We start from the raw sequence: 23,062 nt of genomic DNA on the forward strand, positions 1-23,062 counted from the left end.
CCAACTAGTCTTCGGATTGTCTAATGAAAAAAATCAGATAACTTTCCCAAATGTGGCAAGAATTTTGGAACTCTTAGAAACAAATTCAGAAATATTATGCTAAGCCTCAGACATACGAATGTAGGGGAATTCCTTACGAATATCCTGGCTACACTGGCTTCAGGTCTACCAACCATTAAACAAAGTGTGACCGGTGTAACGTATAACAGAGCATAGAAGAGCACGTTTTTGTAGGTTATGCAGTGGTATGTAGGTGAGTAACATTTCGTTCTTTTCTGCTCGTAGGATCTAGAAAGTGTCCATAATGCATATGTCTCAAATAGTGTTTGTATTTGATTGTGACATTATCGGTATAGCGAAACTGTTGATGACAGCTTAGTGATTGACCTTGTCACGTTTATAAATTCATGTTAAATATTACTGATTTGAGAACTCGCTAAGCTTAATTGTAACTTTCTCTTTCCTAATTTTACCTTGTGACCTGTGTTCTTACATATTCAATAGGAGAAAGGCCGATATCTTACGCGTATCTGATCTAGTGTTTTACGCTTTTAACTTTGGACTTGTGAATTCAATGGATAAGACCTCTAAAACCCGTTGAGAATGTTGTGGGATTGGGTCCAGGACTTTCCAGTCTGTAGTCAGACTCTACCAACTGAGTTATCCAACCTTGGGTTTTTCAGAGTTCCAGTACCTGTTAATTTGGGTATTTACATGCCCATGGAGATGAAACCAAGCCTCGTCCAAAACAAGGAGAATAGAATCAATTTCGCGATCAAGCAGCCCACACAAAATCCGCGCCTGATTACAAGATCACCAAGTCGTTCTTGTACCACTATGTTTGTATGATTTTGATTTCAATACCTTTGGAACATATACTTATTTTCTGCAAAGGACAAGAAAAATTGTATCAGCTTCTTTTGTTTCCGGGAGAGAAGGCCTGATGGCCTTAACTTCGCCAGAATATATAAATTATTATTAAAACGATTTTATAGAGAAATCTTTCAAGTGATGTCTAATGTCATCCAAATTTTCCTCAATAAGGAACTACACTGGGGTCTTCTGCACTTCCTACTGCAACACCTCCTGTCTGTCGGAATTTATTCACAATGTCATGGATCATTAAATGATTTGTAACATTAATACCTGGGAATTTTCCCCCCATCATCGTTGAAGTTAATGGTAAGGATGGGCAAAAATAACCGGTTATTTTCATAAGATTAACCAGTTAATTACCAGTAATTTTTGGTTATCAGTTTAACATCTTTGATGATCTTCAGCATCAGATGACTTCTTTTTAAGCCTATAATAGCATTTGTTTACGTTAGCTAGATGATGATCAAATTTGTTTGCAAACAGATTTTCGTCATTAATTATTTGAAAATAGACTATATATTGTTTTTTCCCCCCCAGTGCAGTCTTTTATCAATGATGGATAATCCTGACAATGCAGACAATAACACAAGTGACCATGAGATCAATGAGTCACAACATTCCAGTTTATTGGCTGCTGTCTCTCAACTTGATGTAAAACAGAGGTATGTTTGTAATTTATACATGCTGGGTAAAATAAATTTTATTATACACGTACTATAGGTTTCATAGGCAAAATATTTGAATGTTTATTAATGGTTTTGTTATTCACTTCGTGAAAAGTCTACTACTGTAAGTGTACATTTCATGTTATTTTCATCATTTGTGTGCCATTTAGGCCTAATGTTGCACCTATTTTCTGTTTTAGAGTGAAACCACCAAGCCGTAAGGAGTCAAGCCACCAAATTTCTGAATTTCATTTAGTAAAGAAAGGCTCAGATAAAAATGTGATTAAAATAAGCAACTTGACGAAAGTATTGGGTCAGCGTGGTAGCCATGCAGTAATTGGAAAGCAATTACGTTCCCTTCACCAAAGAGCAAAAACATTACCTCGTCCTTTAGAGAAGCCTGTTGCTGCTAAGGTACAGTATATTTTGCTTCTATAAAATTTAGTAAATACAGTTTATCTCCCAGTTCAGTTTGGTTATATTAAAATTCGCATAAGCATAATTTTGAAATTAATATAGCAGTCAGGCTTGATACATAAATTCATTTGCTGTACTTTTTCAGAATGATGATCTTATTAATTTCTGTTGTAGTTATGCTAAAGTATTGTCGTAATGTTGCAACTTGTTATAATAAAACATTCCTGTGTTCTTACGACTTATCCATTGGTTTTATCAACATAATCTATGAAGAATCCTCATGTATATGAATAATTGTAGTTATGGTTAATCTTAATTTCTGTACACACATTACAGTGAAAGTACGACTTCTTCAATCTGTTTCTTTATAGAAATCAGTTGCTAAAAAGTTCTCATATCTATAGACATACAGTGAAAGTGCAATGTTTTTTTATGGATATCAGTTGCTGGAGTATCATAGTATCTGTAGTAGACACGTCACAATGAAAGTACGACTTTTCCATTCTGTTTATGGATACATCAGTTGCTAGACAATCATCATATCTGTAGACACATCACATTGAAAGTACTATTTTACTCATCTGTTTCTTTATGGAAATCAGTTACTAAAGAATTGAAGGAATAACAGCATAGAAAACAGAGTACCCCGAGAAAACTTGCTCCAATATTTGTTATTGTTTCTTTCTCACAATTTCCACTTGAATTTACTGGTGTAATGAAACATAGTTCAAAATTTAATTATTAAACTGCAATACTTATGTATTGTGGATCCCTATCACCACGGCATGGCATGTCCTCAGGTTGTGGATAGAGGAGACGGCCTCCAGATATGGAGGGTAACTGTGAATATATCGAATAAGCAGTCGTGGACAGCCGATAAGGGGTGGTCCTCCAGCTTGGGGGTTGGGCGAAGGGCTCACAACCCATAACCGTAAAAAACGGCTTGTTACGAAACCTAACAATAAGCCTCGGAATGGGACTGATTCTCCGGCTTGACCACACCAAAGGAAAAAGTTTATAAGATTTGGTACATGGAACGTAACTAGGCTTTATAGAACAGGAGGGGTAACATTAGTAGCAAAAGAACTAGCTAGATATAGACTAGACTTCGTGGGAGTACAAGAGGTTAGGTTAGATGGGAATGACATTATCACAAATAGGTGATTACTTGTATTATGGAGAAGGAAACATTAATCACCAATTAGGAACAGGATTCTTTGTACATAAAAGAATAAAATCAGCAGTAAAAAAGGTCGAATTTATCAGTGACAGGTTATCTTATTTAGTACTTAAGGGTAGATGGTGTGATATCGTAGTTATAAATGCTCACGCCCCTACAGAAGAGAAAGACGACCATATAAAGGATAGCTTCTATGAGGAATTGAAACACACTTTTGATCATTTACCTAGATATCACATGAAAGTTTTACTGGGGGATTTCAATGCTGAAGTAGGACGGGAGGATATTTTTAAACCAACAATTGGAAAAGAGAGCCTCCACGTAAGTAGTAATGACAATGGAGTTAGATTAGTCAACTTTGCCACAACAAAAAATTTAATTGTCAAGAGTACAACATTCCCCCATAAGGATGTACATAAATATACTTGTACTTCTCCAGACAGAATGACACACAAGCAAATAGATCACATCTTTATAGATAAACGAAGACATACTAGTATAGTAGACATTCGAAATTTCAGGGGGGCAGACTGTAATTCTGACCATTATTTAGTAATTGGAGAATTAAGAGAAAGACTATGAGTAAAACGTTTGAGAGGGGCAGAGCATGTAGCACGTATGGGCGAATCCAGAAATGCATATAGAGTGTTAGTTGGGAGGCCGGAGGGAAAAAGACCTTTGGGAGGCCGAGACGTAGATGGGAAGATAATATATATATTTTTTTTAATCCAATGCCACCAGGTTGTCTTTTCGACATTTCTGGTCTTCTCTCCTGGCCGTGGCTTAATTGTAACTCACTTCTGAGGTTGGGGCGCCTGGAAGGCGGAGTTACATTACCCCGATAATGTGATAGGATGATTATGATAATGTGGTGCCAAGAGAGGTCTTAAATCTAAACTTAACCTAAATTCCAGACCATGGACGAACACAGGAATAATCCCCGGGAAGATAATATTAAAATGGATTTGAGGGAGGTAGGATATGATGGTAAAGACTGGATTAATCTTGCTCAGAATAGGGACCAATGGCGGGCTTATGTGAGGGCAGCAATGAACCTCCAGGTTCCTTAAAAACCAGTAAGTAAGTAAGTAATACTTATGTAAAATGAAGTTTTTTTACTTTCATACCATAATGATGCAGAAAATAGGGAAAACAAGAGATTTCATGATTTCTTAGTCGCAGCAGTAGTAGAAGACAAGTAGTTAGTATCAAGCTCTATTCAATTTATTTCGGGCAAAAGATCTTACATAATGATTTGATAGAAATCTGGGTTATTTAAAATTTATTCTGGAAACTATAAAAATATTAAGACTGATGCCTTCACGCATAATCGAATCTTCATCTTCGTCCTGACCGAAAACCTATTTTTCAGAATTATATTGAGTGATAAGTTATCAATATTATCTTTGTAATTAGACACTACTTCATATTCAAGTTTGGTTTTACAAGAAAAATGAAAATACTAAATTTCATATTCAATTATATATATACCTATGATTTAATTTTCAGATTCAACGGTCAGTTGCATTTAAAAATGTGAAAGCTGATTTGGGTCGTTGGAATGCTGTTGTATACAGCAACAGGGCAGCTGATCAGTTGTCTTTTCCTCTGAAGCAAGGTACCATAAATTTTGAAACAACAAGTGATTGTGTTGTAAGGTGGAAGGTAAGTTTGCATCTCTCCATCTAATTCCTGCTTCTGTATGTTTATCTGTTCATTCATTCATCCCCATAAATATCTGTATAAACCATAAAACCTGTGAAAAAGCGTCCAAAGAAGGATCATGTTATTAAGTTAAAGTGAATATTAGACCAGCTTATATTGTACATACAGATGTCCGGAAAAAACTGTCCAAAAAGGTGGCGGGAATATTTTGTTCTTACAGATGCTCGCAAAATCCCACCCAAGAAGCACAGGACGTAATATAGAAGAATAAGTTCTTTGCAATTTGTAATTCCTGGAGGAAAAAAAAACATACATTACGGATTTTATGCCAGGTCTACCACAAGGATTTACTTTAAGTATTCTGTTTTGCATTGACCTTAAAGTTTAAAAGTGACTTCGATAATGCATTATGAAATGCATTTTTTATCATAGCCGCACTTAATACATTACACACACTTCATTATAATTTAAATAATACAAAATTTAACTACTAGTTCAGTCATACACCTACCTCAGACTAGACTAGTAGGAATAAAACGCGCACCACTGCCCTAAAATTGTATACCAAATCATCTAACAGTAGTAATGAGTTGATAAATTAATTAGGTAATTATTATCCTGCTCTTGAAAAATATAAGAGGCTCACTAGTTGGACAGTAGTTAAAGGTCATTCTTCAAGAACTCTGGTGATATGTATATGCTGTGCAGAACTTGTAATGTGGCCAGGAACATTTATGTTACTAAACTTCTCACATATTCACGTCAGACTGATTATACTTTAATAAATAAGTAAAATAATAATTCTGGCAATAGTAGACAACATTTTAGCTGTCAAGCATCTCATTAGCAAACCATTAGCTTTTTTTTTTTTTTTTTCATATTTGAACTCGTATAGCCTTTGGTTATCTGTGGTTTTCCTTATACACAAAGATAGATGTTGTTAAGAAGAGACCTAATAGAAATGGGTGATGAACCTTTAATCTAAATTAATTTCTACAAACTTTTTTCCAGATTTATGAAAATTTTTGTTTGTTACTTGGGACTGAAATGCTGTTAACACCACTTCTTACTTTGTAATTTATTCCCTGCTGTATATAAAAATATACAAGATTACTGCATATCATTATAACAGCAACTAACTAATCTACAATATTGTTACCCAGATCATGTCTGCTTTAAAATGTACATTCTAAAAAAAAAAAAAAAAAAAAAAAAAAAGCCTAAATGATGTAATTAAACTTGATAATGGTACTGCCAAAATTATGAAAACAGCAATTCAATTCAGTTTTCTTTTTTATTACTCATTTTTCTCATAGTTTCATTGTAATATAAGTTAGTAGTGCAGAATTGATATTTTCACATGATCTGGTTACCATAAACCAAAATTTTCTCGATTAATAAGAAAGAGCCTTTTGAGAAATTTTATAGGAACAACCTTTAAACATCAAATAACAATCATCATCATTTTTTTATTATTATTATTATTATTATTATTATTACTATTATTGTTTTTGTTTTAATCCTTTTTAATGGTTGTCTAAATGTTTCATTCATGTTGTATACAAAAATAAATCAAAACAAATTTTACACAAAATGTTTTTTTTCTAGCTTGAGAAATTTTTTTTTTTCTGTATGTTCATGCACGCCAAAAAAAATTGCGAATTAAGAAAACTTCAAATCCTTTGAAATCTGAAAAAGTTGTTGTTGTTGTTTTCTAATGCCAGGCGTTTGACAATAAAGTCATTTGACCTCTTGCACTCCAATATTTTTCAAAGATATTATTATGACCAGCCACTGAAGCACAGATTTTGAGGTGTTCCGGATCCATTTCTTGGTTTGAGTTGCACAATGGACAAAAAAATGGCAAGTTGTAGCCAATTTAAGTGAACACCATATTTTAACGTTTTGGTGGCTACTTCATTCACACACAACCCCCAGAATGTCTGGAGGACCACACCTGCTGTTGGTCGACGGGTCCATTGGACCTAGCTGGGAGATCTTGTTGATCACCAGCTTTCCCTCCTTAAGCCACTGGAGGACGATTTTAGTGCCATAGCAGGTCAGCATTAGGAACAGAAAAGTAGAAAGAGGAGGAAGGAAAGGGAAATGAACCCCTAGGCCTCGAATGCTCTAATGCTGTCGGAGTCGAAGAAAGTAAGAGTTCAGTCAGAGGACTGGATAGGAAAGGGTAAAGAGGGAATTAGGTATTGGTTAGAGGAAAATTATACCAAATTCAGTCATTAACTCATCAAGCTGACCAGTGCTAATTGATGAGTAGCCCCTCTCTTAAGTTCAGCTTGTAAAATTATGCTTGCTAACAGCTGCACCACGGGAAGGTAGGGATGGAACATTGGGTATTTGTCCAGGTTGGTTCCTTAAAGCCTTCAATGGGAAGGATTAATGGCTCTCCCTCCTGTATCCGACAGATACCCTTTTGCAGCCAAATCTGAAAAAGTAGGTCACGTGATAAATTCAAATTTAAACTTCTTGGCCAGATTTAATGGCCTGTTAAATGTACTGTGTGAAATAAAAATTTGAAAATATGGAGTGCAAAAGTAATTCAGAATTTATTCAGTTAACATGGAACAGACCTTAACGAGATATTTATTCTCTTCAGTTTCGGTATTGAAAATGCTGACATTTTTTCTTATTTTAAAATACTATATTTCCACTCCATCTGTAATTAAACGCCTATTGTGTGGTTCTCCTTATTATTGGCAGCTTTCCATCCAATCTGACGTCAGTTAATTTCCAACATTTCTACTGTGATAGCTGGTAGTTACTTACATTGCTCAAATTTGCATTAACTCTTTTATAAAGTTAATATTTAAAAAAAAGTAGTGATGTCACAAATAATTATTGTCAGTAGTCTGTCAGTCATTTTCCATTTACTATTCAAATATCACTGGAATGTAGACGATGATTCGGAGCTTCCCATTTCCTGTAATTATTTCCTGATTATGTTGTGCTACAACATTATTAAGATTTAGGTAATGTGGGCGATTATGTATGACAGTGTCCTTTTATTAATTTTTGTTGCAGTCACAGAAAAGAACCCCTTTGGAAGCACAGATGGATGAAATCTTAAACAGCAGTCCAGCTGCACAAGAGGATAGAAAGGTTTGTGTTTTAAGCCATTTTCTGTCATTTACATCAAACAAAATAGAAATACACAAACCTCCAATGCTAGAGAGCAATGCAATGCATAAATGCAATACCTTTTTTAATGACCATAATTCTTGCATGAATAATTTTTTTTATAAAATAATATGCATTAATGTAATTAAACTACATTAGATACGATTATGACGTCCATATTACGTTACAAAATTTTCTTTCATGTAATAAGCTGAAAACAGTCTTTCACTTTTTCATCATTTAAATTTTCCAAACTTTAAATGAAATACCATTAATAAATCCTGCAATTTCCCTACAACTGTGGTGATAACTAATAACTGTGTTGCCAGATCCATATATAGACAAATCTCACAAAAATTATGCAATACATACCAGTCAAAATGTATGCATTCGTATATTATCAAAAATTATAGCTTAGGCTTTCATAATCACTTCTGCACATAATTTGTTGTGAGTGGTGTTATACAATGTAGTCTAGCAGCCTAAACAAGATCATATGTATCTTTGGCAAGGGCATTGAGAAACTTGCGCTTTTATGGAAGGCTGATACAGTGAGATATGGCCATGATTTATATTTATATTCACAGCAAAGAAATCCATTGTAAATTTGTAAAAATAGTTCACTCAGCATAACCATTCATCTTTAAGAAAAATGCAACTACAAGAAAAAAAAATACTGTTAAAAACAAAATTCCTTCCAAAAATGAAATTACAAAAAAGAAAACCATGAACTCTGCACAAAATATGGAACAAATTATATTAACAGCATCATGAAATGTGAAATGTGTTAGACAAAAAAAATTACTAGCTGCCGTAAGCTAAGACCCCTTTGGAAGACTTCGGTTGATTCCGTGAGAGCTTGGGTTTACACGTGAAGGAATTTCCGCTGTGTTTTTCCATTTATTTTATTTGTTTGTTGGTTTTTGTGTCTGTTTATAGGTCAGGTATTATGAACAATCTGTAACGAAGATGTATTCAAGGAGTAAATTAAGTGCAAAATAAACATCCTTTTCCTAATCATGTGAACCAAAGTGGACAGGAGAGTTGTCATTTTTTGTGTCTAAGGCTGTACATATTATAGAGATATTACAATACTATTCAAATAGATTTACACATTTTATATTTGAAGCTAAATAATTGAGAATATATTGCTCTGTAGCACAGAGAATGATCTTTTGTGACATTAGAGATAATTCTATCCATGCAGTGTATTGACATCAGTAGAAGATGGTTAAATATTGAAGTTGAAAAGCACCATAGTAAAACAAGAGATAATTACACATAAAGTTAATCCGCAATTGTGCTATTGAAAATGTCCTCATAATTTAAATACACACACACACACTATACAGGATTATTCAAAATGTTTAATCTGTTTTTAAATTACTGTTTTTCTTTTTTTTAAGTTTTCAAATACACAGTCTCTTATCTTATACATACTTTTTGTGACATGACTAATATCAAGATGATAAATGAATTCCTTCCATACTCACTGCATTCTGTCCAATGTCACCGAGATCACAATATGGTTTTTGATCTCATTCAGAGTTGTGGGCAATGCAGTGATGGTACAGACACAGTATTCTTAATGTACCCCCAAAAGAAGAAGTTGATGGTATAAGATCTGGTGACTATAGAGGACCAAGTTATAGGGTGTACTATGACTAATCTAGGCAAGTGAGGTGCTGCTGCATTTTGCTGGAAAATATAGTCATCAGAATCATCGTTCATTTGGGGATGTACTACAGCATATCCAGATAGGAGTGATCAATCACTGTGGTTTCCAAGTAAAAAAAAGGACATAAACTTAACCTTGTGGCACATAAGGCAGTATCTCAAAGCTCAAGTCTATACTACACACTAGTTACCTATACCCAGTGCATTTCAACTGTCAGATCAAGATAGGATGGATATTTTCCGGACTAGAGGGCTGTGGTCTGTCGGTGATACAACCAAATGTTTCGTCCACTACTCCGGTGGACATCTTCAGTGGCGTGGTACACGTGCGCGGAGAGATCTGCTGTGTATCAAGAACTGGTACTGAGACCGGTAGCACGTCGATATTTAAGGTGTGGGAGTGTTGTGGCTTGTCGTCGCAGCAGTCCGCACCAGTGGCTTCGGTGTTCTGATTGTTTGTCATAGTGTCTAATTGTCGGAGAAGGGGTTTGATGTGTGTGCTTCTGAGGGCCGGATACCAAGCTTGGTTGACCTTGAGTCCTTCCTCCTTACGGTTAAAGTTGTTGTGTTTATGTATTTCAATAGCCTCCCGATGTAACCTAGCATAGAAGTGTGGCGTACTGCTTAGGATGTTGGTGTCCTGGAACCTGATGTTGTGGTCTCCATCTTTAAAAGCATGCTCGGCTACGCCTGACTTGTCCACGTGACCTAAACAGCAGTTCCTTCTATGCTCAGTGATTCGGGTCTTGAAGCTACATTGTGTTGTACCTATGTACACTGACCCACAGGAACACGGGATTCTGTATACTCCAGGTGATTAAAGTCGGTCACGTTTATCTTTGACTGACTGTAAGCAGTTACGAGTCTGCCTAGTAGGTGTGAAGATTGTCTCCACATTGTGTTGTTATAGTATCTTGCTGATACGGTCTGTAACTTGTCTGTTGTCAGAGCAAGCTCACGTACAAACTTGCACAAGTCACTGAACTGAACTGTGAACTGAAGCACTTGTAATCCCGGCTGTCCAGCTGACTTTATTTGAGGAGAATGGTCCAGGATTGGGGATTAAGCACACATGGCAAATGCAGTCCATTGCTTGACCTTGATCCACCAGTTTGAAATGCACTTACAATAGTAAACAACACAGTAGAGAGCTTTGATCGTGTATGCTTCATAGATTTTTTCTTAAAACTATGACATCACAGTGCAGCACTGAATTAAGAAGTATCCTAATGCAGTTTCATTACGAGTTATGTGGAAAAGATAAGGGCCTAAAATATATTATAATACTTAAAAAACATAAAGAAGATACTGGAATACCAATGTCATTGTTGAAGGCTAACATATTGTTCTACATTTTACTTCCAAAATATCTTCAGATTTCATAACCCCAATTGCTGATGCGGTATCCATGTTTGTTTAATGAACAAGTCATCAATCAAGCAAGCATTTTCGTTTACTAGAGTCGACGGCAATTCGGAAGGCGGTAGTCTGCTAGCGTTTGTGTCGAGAGAGACAGATAGAGAAGGCAAGGCAGCGTACAACATTGCCACATCATATTCACGAACACATGCAATATAAATAGTGCAGGAGAGAATTTAAATGATCAATAATGACCTTAGCTGTTGATTACTGTAAGCATGACACCAAACAAACTCTCTTTCCTTCACTAACAATATTCTTTGCACGTTTCTCAATCCCACACCACATGCTTCTGCAGTCGTTTCTTGTGTTGGCAATGTTGCAGTCAGCATCAAGATGACCGGCAGCGTTCTGCTTGTCACCATTTTTAAAATAATTATACACCTTAAACACTATTTTCCGTGCCTGCCTGTGCAATACTTTTCTTTTTACAGTCTCTTCTTCCATTTATTTATCTTACACATACACAATATATGTTAGTTTTACTTATTCAATGTATTGAAACACTCACACGTGAACAAACGAACTCTGGAAGTACTTGTTATAGACTGATTCTGATTGGTTCTACTGTACAAGTTTATGACATCACATACCAGAAATGCTATGGCACATGTAGCAGCTGATTGCCTTCCGAAATGCCGTCTAGACTAGCTACTACGGACTTGATTGCTATGCATTATGTAGCTTTGAATCATGACTTCTGATGTCACATCTGGTTATTTAGTCAACAATCTAGATCACTTGAGCTGTAAATGTAGCTTTGGGACACGACCTAACTTTGGGTGAGTACCACACATTCTCAATTTTTTTATGTGGGTTGTCCATGCCATGCAAAGATTATGATGGTTAATGTTATATATAAAAAGTTACTTCGTAACTGAACACCAGGCAGATATAAAAATCTTCATCTTCTGTAGCTTGCTATATGAGATTGCAGAAGTTTAATCACTTTAACTTGTCTTGTGGCCTTAGAGTCTGCAACAGTTTTAACCTGTATGACTTTATAATCAAGCCTTGTCTGGAAATATACTAAGCAGTCGTCTGACGAATTCTCAGTTCTTAATTGGGACTGTAAGTTGGATGCATTGGAAACTCTCTCTGATTGATTATTTGCTCATTTTTATGTTCAGACATGTGAGGCCATCCTATGTTCTTGCCTTTACATAAATATCCTGTTTCCTCGAAATGTCAATACCATCTATAGATGTCCTGGGCACACAATGGATCAATTTCATAAAGTAGACGAAACTCAAGCGCACTATGTCTATCTCTTCACACCTCGAAAACTGCAGCACAAAGACCTTCTGTTGTACAGTCGCCATTTTCTCGCAGACTGTCGTAGAAATCAGTGTGAGTGGAGTCATCTCATGGAGACCTTCTAAAACTCAGAGATTCCTTTTTTCATTTTGTGTATGCCATGTTGATAAGTGATAAATAAATACTGAATTATGCTCATTTGAAATTAGATACTGTAAATAATTTTGAACAACCTGTATATAGAACTAGAACAATGTCTCAGCAGACACAAAGTTGTAATAAGTCTAAAATAATTCATCTTTTTTTCCTCTCTCTCATCTCCCTTCAGAAAGATGAAGAATTTCTGTTGAATTTGGAAGAGATGCGTGAACGTCGCAGGGAGATGGCAAAACTACGTGCACAACAGTCATACATGGCCTCAAAAGCAAGCAGACAGAATAAGATTAAGAGTAAAAAGTAAGTAATTTATTAGTAATTGATACTAAATTATGATGGATAGATTGTTGTTTTGGAATAAAATGTATATAATTTGATTAATCATATGTATGCTGTTACAAGTACAAGAATGCTGACTAAACTATTATTCTGCATTTGCCTTTATAAAATGTGTTTTACTGAATTTTCCCCCATTGTTGTAGCTACTGCTTGTTCCCTCTGTTCTCTTTCATCTGTGTACGAGTATGTGTATGGTCAAGTGTGCACAGGTTTGTACATGTATGTATGTGTATAATTATATCGATGGTGTTTAGGTAAAAGAGCTGAACCCTCATTTTTTTAAATGTAACTTTTGAATGTGACTGAATTGCTAGCTATTGATGCTGCTCTTCATTGTGTTACTCAAATTTCTGAAAAATCTATTTGCATACTTACTGACTCCAAGGGAGCTATATTTAATATAATCAAATATGTACCAAAACTATACGCACATATAATTATTCCAATTCAGAAACAACTAAGTAAATTAAAAAAACTCCAAAAGGAAGTAACATTTCAGTGGATACCTACCTAGTCATTATGGCATACTTGGAAATGAGAGAGTTGATAATATTGCAAAGCAGGTAACATATTTGCAACCAACACCTCTTCAAGTGATATCTCTATCCAGTGCCTTTGCTTCAGTAAGGTCTCATTTCATAAACTTATGGATCAACAATTGGCTCTCTTCTGACAAAGGAAAAATTTTACAGTCTGTACAAAAGAAACCAAATGACCTGGAAATGTACAAAAACTTGCCCAGACATGTTCAAACATTTTTAATAAGAGCCAGAACAGGTCACATTGTCACACCGATTTCACCTTTCTGGTACTCTTACTTGTCTGTGGTGTAATAATCATGATGAAGATCTGGAACACATTCTTCTATACTATCCATCCATAAACCACAAAAGAAGTAAATTAAAATCATCAGTACTGGTTGCAGAAGACACAGCCCTGCAGTATATATTGACTACACCCCAACTCTGGCTACTAGTATAGTAACAGGCATTTATAATGAACAGCGATTAAAAAAAAAAAAACAAGAACTGAAAGACTGCAGTGGAATATGATGGACTTTATGTTGTCAGCAAACAGCTGGATACATTAAGAAGGTTGATTGATTTTTTTTTGCTGTAATCAATGTAATTAGGTAAAATTTAATTACAAAACGTGAAGATTGTTTATATTCCTTCATATAAGATAATTAACAAAATGTGTTAAAATATAATTTTTGTTGTTTCTGAAAAATAATTTTTGTGGTATAAGCCCTGTTACCTAAACACATCTATATGTTTGTAGGTTCTTTTGTTAATTATTAGATCAAGACAGTTTCCATTTTTGTTACAACTGTGTAACTAGTTACAAATTTGTAAATAGTAGTCTGAAGATGTGAGACCATATAGTGGAGGGAGAAGAAAAAAAGATACCTAGTAAATGTATTCCTTTACACGCCATGAAGATACATAGGTGGCATGGAGGTAGAGCTCCATTGTTTTTATGATCGTGGCACTAGAATGAAATGGTTTAATTGGCACTACACTCCAACTGTCTTTTACCCCTGGGAAAGAGGAGGTACTGTATTTGTCAGGAGTTTGAATGGACATGGGGACCATTCCACAAGTTTTGGCAATGAGAAAAATCTTCTACCACCCCGGATTGAAACCTGGACCTTCCAGTCCATAGCCAGTTGCTTTGCCAACTGAGCTACCTTGCTACCACGAGACCATATATAGGTATATAATTAATGTTTTTTATGTTGCAGGTATCATAGAATACTACGACGTGAACGTATTAAACAGCAACTGAAGGATTTTGAAATGCTTCAGAAAACAGATCCTGAAGCAGCATTAAAGCAACTCGAACAGCTTGAGCGGACACGTGCTGAGGAAAGAGTGTCATTGAGACACAGAAGTACAGGACAGTGGGCGAGGAATAAGGCTGTGAGAGCGAAATATGATAAAGAGGTATGTGGTACATGCTACTACTTATACCAAAGTTGAAGATAATGGTGCTGAGTGAATTTGCAGTGGAGTAGCAATTGTAATTATGTGGTTTTGCAGGTTTGTCTACTTATAAAACATTGTAAAATGAAAAGAATGGAGAGGGGGAAGTGAAATTGATCATTGCATCATCATATCAGTTTTTGTTGTATGGAGGTTCGACTTTATTATGTACTGTTCTCTCCAAGCTTAGACGAACCTCACTCACACCACTCCGCTGACTCGTGCCTTACCCAAAACATAATAGATCATACAGTGCATGCCTGTTAGTTATGTTGTCACATTATGACTCTGAATTAGCCCAGCTGCTGTGCTGATTCAAGTACGAAGTTTTTTAAACACAGAAGTTAGTAATCTCTTGCGGCAAGATAAGCTGACCTATCTACATGGGCTGAGGCCATCAATGTTTGGCAACGCTGTTATAAAGCAATTCAGTTATCGGATGCAGCCAACTGCATAACATAAACATCGACACCATGTTGATGTGACTCCTTTGACTTCTTTCCTCTGAGCTGGTGTCATCTAAGTTTGGCGAGTACAATACTTAAGAATGTTTTCAGTTTCTTCTTTAAAATGTGGTTACATTTTTAATTCTTACTGTTACAGAGCCGTCAAGAATTAGCCCAGCAACTTGCTGTGAGTCGAGATTTAACTCAGAAAGTTCAAACTGCAAACAGTAGTGATGATGAAGATGATGAGGAACCAAATGAGAAAGTAATGCAAAGTAATAATGATAATCCATGGATTGCACCAAAAATGACCTCTGAAGTTGAAGAATTTGTCACTAGCTATCGTAAATTCTGGGAAGAACAAAACAGTAAATCATCAAAAGAAATCATTAATGCTAAAAGTACGGTAAATAATGATGAGAGGAATGAGATGGAAGAGAAAGTCAGTGCTAATGGTGACAGTGTAAACGGTGTAGAGAAAGAAATTGTCGAAAGTGACTTTGAAGAAGTTGTAAATGAAAGTAATGTTGGTGACAGTGATAACAAAGAGTATGTAAGTAATTCTTTAAGAAAAAGAAAACGACATAAAAGTGGAACAAATAACACAGAACCATTGAAATCTGAAGAGAAATCGTTTAGTGAACTGAAAGAAATTTCACATATTAAAGATTCCAATAGCCACAAACCTAAACATACAGAATCATCTGTGTCAGTAATTGCAACAAGCAATTCCTGGATTGTAACACCAATAAAAGAAAACCCGAAGAAGAGTGAGGGCGCAAAAAAGAGGAAGAATGATAAAATCTGCAAGACTAGCGGCACAAAAGAATTTGAAGTAAATGAATTATTTGATGATATGGAAGAAAAGTTAAAGGAGAAGGTTGGCAGAAAACTGAAAAAATTGAGGTCTGATTTAAAAATTAAGGATACTAAAAATGTGGACTACATTGACTCAGAATCAGATCATGAAGGTCCTTCTTTGGAGATGAAACAGGTTAATGTACGACCAGACTTAGATGAAGAATTGATTGAGCAACCTTATAGGGGGCTGGAAAATAATGCGCCCTCAGAAAATGACATAAATTTGAACATGAAGATAGCTCAGGCTAGAAGTACAGGGCAAGAAGAGCAAATCTCAAGCACTAATATTGATCCCAATAAGTTCATAGAAGTGAAAACAACCCACTTGCAGACTGAACTTCCAAACATCATCACTGAAGGTGATGAGGCTATTGATGATAGTGACGAGGATGGAAGAGAAGAAAGACAAATGACGATCTCTGAAGCTTTTGCAGAAGATGATGTAATAGCAGAATTTAGGTAAGCTGAAAAATAGGCTAAATATGTACTAGAACAGTGATTCTCAACAGGGGACAGAACAGAGTGGAAGCATTTTGTGAACGCGACATGGAGTCGACATGCTCCATAATGTCCTTTGATTGACTGATTGATTGTACTGGCAAGTAGTACTTTCCCATAAACTTGATCCATAATGCTTAATTTATGTCTTCTTAAATGTTAAATATCTTGTAAATACAAATGAATAAATATACGAGGGCCGTCCAGAAAGTAAGTTTCCCTAGGGCCGTTTACAGGAAGAAAAAACAATTTCATGGAAAAATTTATTGGAACAGATACAGCAATTGTTGAGCTATTTTTCAACATATTGGAACTGATACATTTGTCATACTGTGAGATCAACTTCTGTATCCTTGTGCTGTAGAAGTCTGCGAACCAGTGTGTGACAGCGGTTGGTCCCACGGTATGACAAATGTCTCAATTCTGGTGGGGAATATGTTGAAAAATAGCTCAACAATTGCTGTATCTGTTACAATAAATCTTTCCATAAAATTGTTTTCTTTCTGTAAACAGCTCCAGACAAACTTACTTTCTGGACGCTCCTCATAGTTGCTATAATACTGCCCTACTAAGCACAGAGGGAGTAACTGCAATCTAGTTAGTTCTGAAAAGCTTAGTATAACATGTATGCAAATGCATGTATCCCTAATTGTACATCATTTTCAAGGTAGAGTCTCGATACGACCATAGGCGTAAAATACTCCACAGAATTACTATACATTGTTATCTCATTTTATAAAATTTGTCGTTCCCCCGCTGTGCTTAGTAGGGTAGAATAGTAGTCTAATATTTAAAAGCCATTACCATAAAAGTTCATTGTTGTTGTTGTTTTCTAATGCCAGGCGTTTGACAATAAAGACCTCTTGCACTCCAATATTTTTCAAAGATATTATCATGACCAGCCACTGAAGCACAGATTTTGAGGTGTTCCGAATCCATTTCTTGGTTTGAGTTGCTCAATGGACAGTTAGGGGACTGATATATTCCAATTCTATGCAGGTGTTTGGCCAAACAATCATGGCCTGTTGCCAATCTAAATGCAGCTACAGACGATTTTCGTGGTAAATCGGGAATTAACTGTGGATTTTGATGCAGGGAGTTCCATTTTTTCCCTTCGGATTGAGTTATCAAATTTTGTTTGTTGAAGTCTAAGTATGTAGATTTAATAAATCTCTTCACAGAGTAATATGTAGATTTAGTAACAGGTCTGTAAGTAGCAGTGCTGCCCTTCTTTGCTAAAGCATCCGCATTCTCGTTTCCCAGGATTCCACAATGGGATGGTATCCATTGGAATACAATTCTTTTATTGAGTGATATTAATTGAGAGAGCATTTTAGTTATTTCTGCTGTTTGAGATGAAGTTGTGTGTTTAGAGAAGATTGATAGAATAGCTGCTTTGGAGTCTGACAATATAACTGCATTTCTAAATTTATTGATGTGGTATAGAAGATTCCTGAGACTTTCACTTATTGCAATGATTTCACCATCAAAACTTGTTGTTCCATATCCAAGAGATCTATAAAGTGAGAAGAGACAGCACGTAACACCTGCACCGGCACCTTGTTCTCTGGAGATCAAGGATCCGTCGGTGTATAAATGAAGCCAGTTTTGTGGAGGGTACCTAATATTAATTGTCTCTAAAGACAATTGTTTCAGTATTTCAGTGTTTACTTCTGATTTCAGTATTTCTTCTGTTAAATTTAGATTATATTGTATATTTAATAGAGTTAAAGGGTTTGGTTTAATTTGTAAGTTTTCTTTTAAATTCGGGATATTGATTTTCTGTTTTAATTCTTGAACAATGGATATGAAACTTTTTTGAGTTTTCAATCTACAGAGAGGACTGTATGAATGCCAATTGTTTCCTGGTAATCTGATAAGTTTTTCATATTGAATCAGTGCTTTTTCTTCTATTGTCATTTTGATACTGTTAATATTAGTGAGGAATCTCATAGAATCTATTGGCGTTGTTTTGATTCCATCAGTAATGAGTCTGAGAGCTTGGTTTTGAACATATTCTATGTCGTTTATGAAATGTGAAGTAATTAAAATTTTTCCGCAGTATGTCAGCACTGGCTGTATAAACATTTTGTATGTAGTGTTCAAAGTATTCCTAGAGCATCCCCATTTCTTTCCTGCTAGTCTTTTTAGAAGGGAGAATCTTTTACGAACTTTTTCAGAAATGTATTTCAAATGGTTGCTCCATGTTAACTTACTATCGAAAATAACTCCAAGATATTTGGATTCATAAGTCCTAGGAAGGTGTTGGCCATTGTATTGGATATTGAATTCTCTTTCTTTTTTACCGAGTGAAAATATTTGGTAGTTACTTTTGCTTAAATTGAGTGTCATCAAATTTGATGTATTCCATTCATGTAGTTGATTTAGAGCTTTGAGAGCAGAATTTTGTCTCTATGTCTGTAAGATCCGGAAGTCCACAAAACTGTATCATCTGTAAATAGTGCTGTTTTCATGTTTGATTCCATTAATAGGGAGGGTAAGTCATTTATATAAATACTGAATAAAGTTGTGCTGAGGACAGTGCCCTGAGGTAGACCTCGATATGTTTGTCTGTAACTAGAAAGTGAGTTATTGAATTTAGTGGCAATGAATCTTTGACTAAGGAATTCTGATATCCATCTGAACATATTGCTGGAGATACCTAATTTCTGAAGTTTTAGTAATAATTTATTTCTCCAAACAGAGTCATATGCTAACTGAAAGTCAATAAATATTGCCAAGGTATCTTCTTTCTTGTTAAAACTGTCTTCTATTTCTTGGCCGAGGTGTATGGCTTGTTCATTGGTAGAGTGTAGTTGTTGAAAACCGGCTTGTCTTGGTGATAAAAGATTTTGGGATTCTAAATACCAAGTTAACCTGTTGGAGATCATGGACTCCATGGTTTTTGCTATCATGCTTAATAGTGCTATTGGTCATTGTTTAGGTAGGATAATGGGTACCTGATAATAATCAGGGACTATTTTTTTAATTTTCTCATGTTCAAAGAGACTTTTCTTTCATTTAGGAAAGAAAAAGAAGAAATAGAAGAAAAATCACAGCCTCAGAATGTTGATTTATCTTTGCCTGGCTGGGGAGAGTGGGGTGGTAAAAATCTGCAAGTATCAAAGAGGAAGAAACGCCGCTTCATTATAAAATTCCCTAAAGTAGCACCGAGGAAGGATGCCAATAAAGGAAGTGTTATCATTAATGAAGAAAAAAATGATAAGGTTAAAGTTCATCAGGTGAGGAATTACATTTGCTGTACAGACATTACAAGTGAGATATATATATATATATACATACACACACAGAGAGATAATGAATTTCTTCTTCCACATACTCTTGCTTTATAAACTATATTTATCTCTGCAGAACTATCAGAATATCTTAGAAGACCATATCTGAAGGCATTATAAACTAACATACTTTCTCATTACGTCAGTTATGAAAAATATTGTGGTGCTGCATAAAAATGTACGCGCAGATTTTCACTTAGAGGTTAAAAAGTAATTATATAATGTAAATGTCACTTTTATTTATCTAAAGTGTGGGTCGCGACCCCAAGGGGCATTGTGTAAGGGGTTTATTGGGGTCGCGAGATGATTTACAAAATAAGTCAAAAAGTTTATCAACATTTATTTTGTATTTAGAAATATAAACAATATTGAACATAATAAAAAATGTTTCAGTAGTTATAAAGTAAAAAATAATTAATGCTATTAATGTGCCTGTTTTTCAGAAGTAGTTTTTCAAATTTGGACTCAGCATTCCTTACCCACAGTGATATTATCAATCAATCTTCTTAATGTATCCAGCTGTTTGGTGACAACATAAAGTCCACTATAGTCCACTGTAGTCTATTCAGTTTCTGTTTTTCATAGCGAACCCATACTTTCACAAATTTTCCTGAAAATACAAGTTTGCAACGCACTTCCTTTGATGGAATTTACCACTTTGTATTGAACTATTACCACAGCACCACGGTGATAATGGTTTGAAGTACTAGAAATGATGTTTACCTAATACCTCTTTCATGTAATTTTTGCACCATATATAATTCAATTTGGTTATACTTCGTGTGGTATCCACTGATTTTGAGTAAACTTATCATTATTTTCGATTTTACAACGATTTATATTTTTCGAATGGATTTTATACTGTTTTCGCTGTAAGAAAAATCCTAGTGTAAACACAAGCACGTGGCTGTCATACCCGTGATTGGCTCACAGTCGAAACACTCACACGACGCAGGAAAATATAGTCCGTATTTGGAAACTATCATCTTGTATTATTTGAAAATAAAAAATTGAATTCTAGTTGTTAAATACAATGAAACATATAACTTCACTCATATGTAAAACGATATGTAAAAGAAAAGCTACTTTTATATTTTGTTATGTACTATGAACGCGGATGAATACCAACAATAATACCGAGGTAGTCTGTTCTTGTAACAAGCTGGTGTCACTTGAGTTCATAGTCGTTCTGGTAAGCACGTGGTACTGAAGTATGGCTTCTGCATCCTCGGTGTGTGTGGTTATTAAACTTAAGAGTAGAAACCCTCTCAAAAGCGGAGAAAAACAAACAGTCTTAAATGTATATAATAAGTTATGTGAGTTTTAATTAGATTAATTATAAAGTAAATGTTTCCTAAGCAAACGAATGTATAGTAGTGAGGTTAGGCCTACATGATTAGTAACGGGAAATGTTTAACATGAAACAGAATGTCCAACAGTAGGCGGGAACACGTACTGAGAATCTATGGCGCCAAACAGTGGCCAATGAAGCCTCACTTCAGTCACGTGCTATTGTTTATATTAGGATTTTTCTTACAGCGAAAAGATTATAGTACTGGTACGGTAAGGAGGGGAGGGGGGGGGTCGCAAAAGAAAGTCTCACTGAAAAGTGGGTCGCAGCTTCAGAAAGTTTGGGAACCAATGATCTAAAGGATTGTGAATATAACTCGAAGAAAATAGTAATCCCTTGTTATTGAATGTCTACAACAGTCCTTCACTAAAGTGATCTCATTTGTTTAAATCTGTGGTGTTTGGTCAGAACATGATAACTCCAAAAATGGCGTTTTTCATCTGAAAGTGCAGCCCTATATAAAACACAGATCTCTTTCGTTTGGTATAGCCGTAATATCTCCATCTAATTTTGTGTTATTTTCATTCACATTTGTATGTAAACAAGAATTATTTTGATTTGTATAGGAAAAGTGAAAATAAAAAATGCTTATATCTCAGAACAGGTTTTTTGGAGTTATGTTTTGACCAAACACCACAGAAATAAGCAATGCATTTTTACATGTTAGGATTGGCCACTTTATCGTTAAGGAATGTTTAATTACTATTTTATTTCTCTCTATAGGTGAATGAACTACCATTTCCTTTCACAAGTGTAAAGGATTTTGAAGCAAGTATTCGAGCTCCCATTGGTAACACATGGATTCCAGAAACTGCACATCGTAGACTAACAAAACCATCTGTTGTAACAAAGCTGGGATCTGTTATTCAACCTATGGATGAGGAAAGTTTAGTTAATAAGAAAAAAATTAAGGAAATTAAATAATTTTACGGTTTACTGTCCATAACCACTTCTGTATATTATTAAGTAATTCAAGTTTTGAATATGGAACTAGTTATTGTTATTTTTCAATAAAATAAAGATTTTAGTTTCAAGCTATTTGCCTTCTAACATCCCAACATAATGTTGTCATATCCTTTCCATTTTCGAGTAGGCTGCCATGCGTTGGCAGATGATCCTTGGTCTACTTTTCTTGCATATGATGCATGTAAGAAAATTCAAAATTCTTATTTTACATGAATATTCAACAAATAGTCGTGTCCTGTTTTTAATCTGAATATTGCTGCTCCTTTTTCTAGTAAATGAAGGTTTTCTTTTCTTAATTCTTGTACAATATGCCATTTTTTTCCTTAAGATTTTTCCAGCAATTGCACAGGTTGTAATCCAACTTTGAAAGACAAATTTTTAAAGCAATGAAAATATTTCGAAAGTAAACATAAGAGGTTATGCATATAATAATAATAATAATAATGGCTTTATTTAACCTGGCAGAGTTACGGCCGTAATGCCTTCTCTTACACTCAACCAGGATTAAAACTTGCTTACATAGTTGAACATAAAACTGGATCAGAATTAAGTAATTACATACTGATACAATTTAGGTACATAATGAGATCAAAAGAGGTAGCATATGTGCAGTACTGAGAAAACAACGAAGACTGGAGATGACTCATTAAATAATGGATGTATCTGTCCTCCATCCCACAATTAGTAATGCAAGAATAAAATGATCATCCATCCCATGTTCAGTGGGACAGTTCTCTATTTTTTGCCTATTACCATACATTTTGAACAGCTGAAAAACTTAATTTGTTCCAATTTATATCTAGTAAATTGAAAAAAAATTCGTTCTGGCGCCGGAATCGAACCTGGGACCTCTCAGCTCTGCATGCTCTT

The 23,062-nt window shown here is 35.2% G+C and overlaps 1 protein-coding gene across 6 annotated transcripts; it reads left to right on the forward strand.

The window, feature by feature from the left end:
* Window positions 1-148: 148 nt before the first annotated feature.
* Window positions 149-22,260, forward strand: LOC138716327 (U3 small nucleolar RNA-associated protein 14 homolog A). Of its 6 annotated transcripts, none has more exons than XM_069849287.1 (11): window positions 201-253; window positions 684-843; window positions 1,414-1,538; window positions 1,742-1,955; window positions 4,648-4,803; window positions 7,846-7,923; window positions 12,623-12,750; window positions 14,534-14,735; window positions 15,378-16,540; window positions 19,605-19,821; window positions 21,950-22,260. In XM_069849287.1, the coding sequence occupies exons 2-11, from the start codon at window positions 715-717 to the stop codon at window positions 22,148-22,150; spliced, it is 2,613 nt and encodes an 870-aa protein (XP_069705388.1). In that variant the 5' UTR covers window positions 201-253; window positions 684-714; the 3' UTR covers window positions 22,151-22,260. The 6 variants fall into 6 exon arrangements, with proteins under 6 accessions (XP_069705389.1, XP_069705392.1, XP_069705388.1 ...); XM_069849289.1 differs by having other exon boundaries at window positions 232-253; window positions 684-839; XM_069849288.1 differs by lacking the exon at window positions 684-843 and having other exon boundaries at window positions 149-253.
* The last annotated feature ends 802 nt before the right edge of the window (window positions 22,261-23,062 follow it).

This window comes from Periplaneta americana, chromosome 16 (assembly GCF_040183065.1).
Source record: "Periplaneta americana isolate PAMFEO1 chromosome 16, P.americana_PAMFEO1_priV1, whole genome shotgun sequence".
NCBI classification, from domain to species: domain Eukaryota; kingdom Metazoa; phylum Arthropoda; class Insecta; order Blattodea; family Blattidae; genus Periplaneta; species Periplaneta americana.

What these genes read in the sequence shown, in the direction of transcription:
- LOC138716327 (XM_069849287.1), top strand. Translation starts at nt 715, where the DNA reads ATGCCCATGGAGATGAAACCAAGCCTCGTCCAAAACAAGGAGAATAGA. An exon ending in GTTCTTGTACCACTATGTTT is followed by an intron (nt 844 to 1,413) that starts GTATGATTTTGA and finishes TTTCCCCCCCAG; the next exon opens with TGCAGTCTTTTATCAATGAT. An exon ending in ATTGTGTTGTAAGGTGGAAG is followed by an intron (nt 4,804 to 7,845) that starts GTAAGTTTGCAT and finishes TTTTTGTTGCAG; the next exon opens with TCACAGAAAAGAACCCCTTT.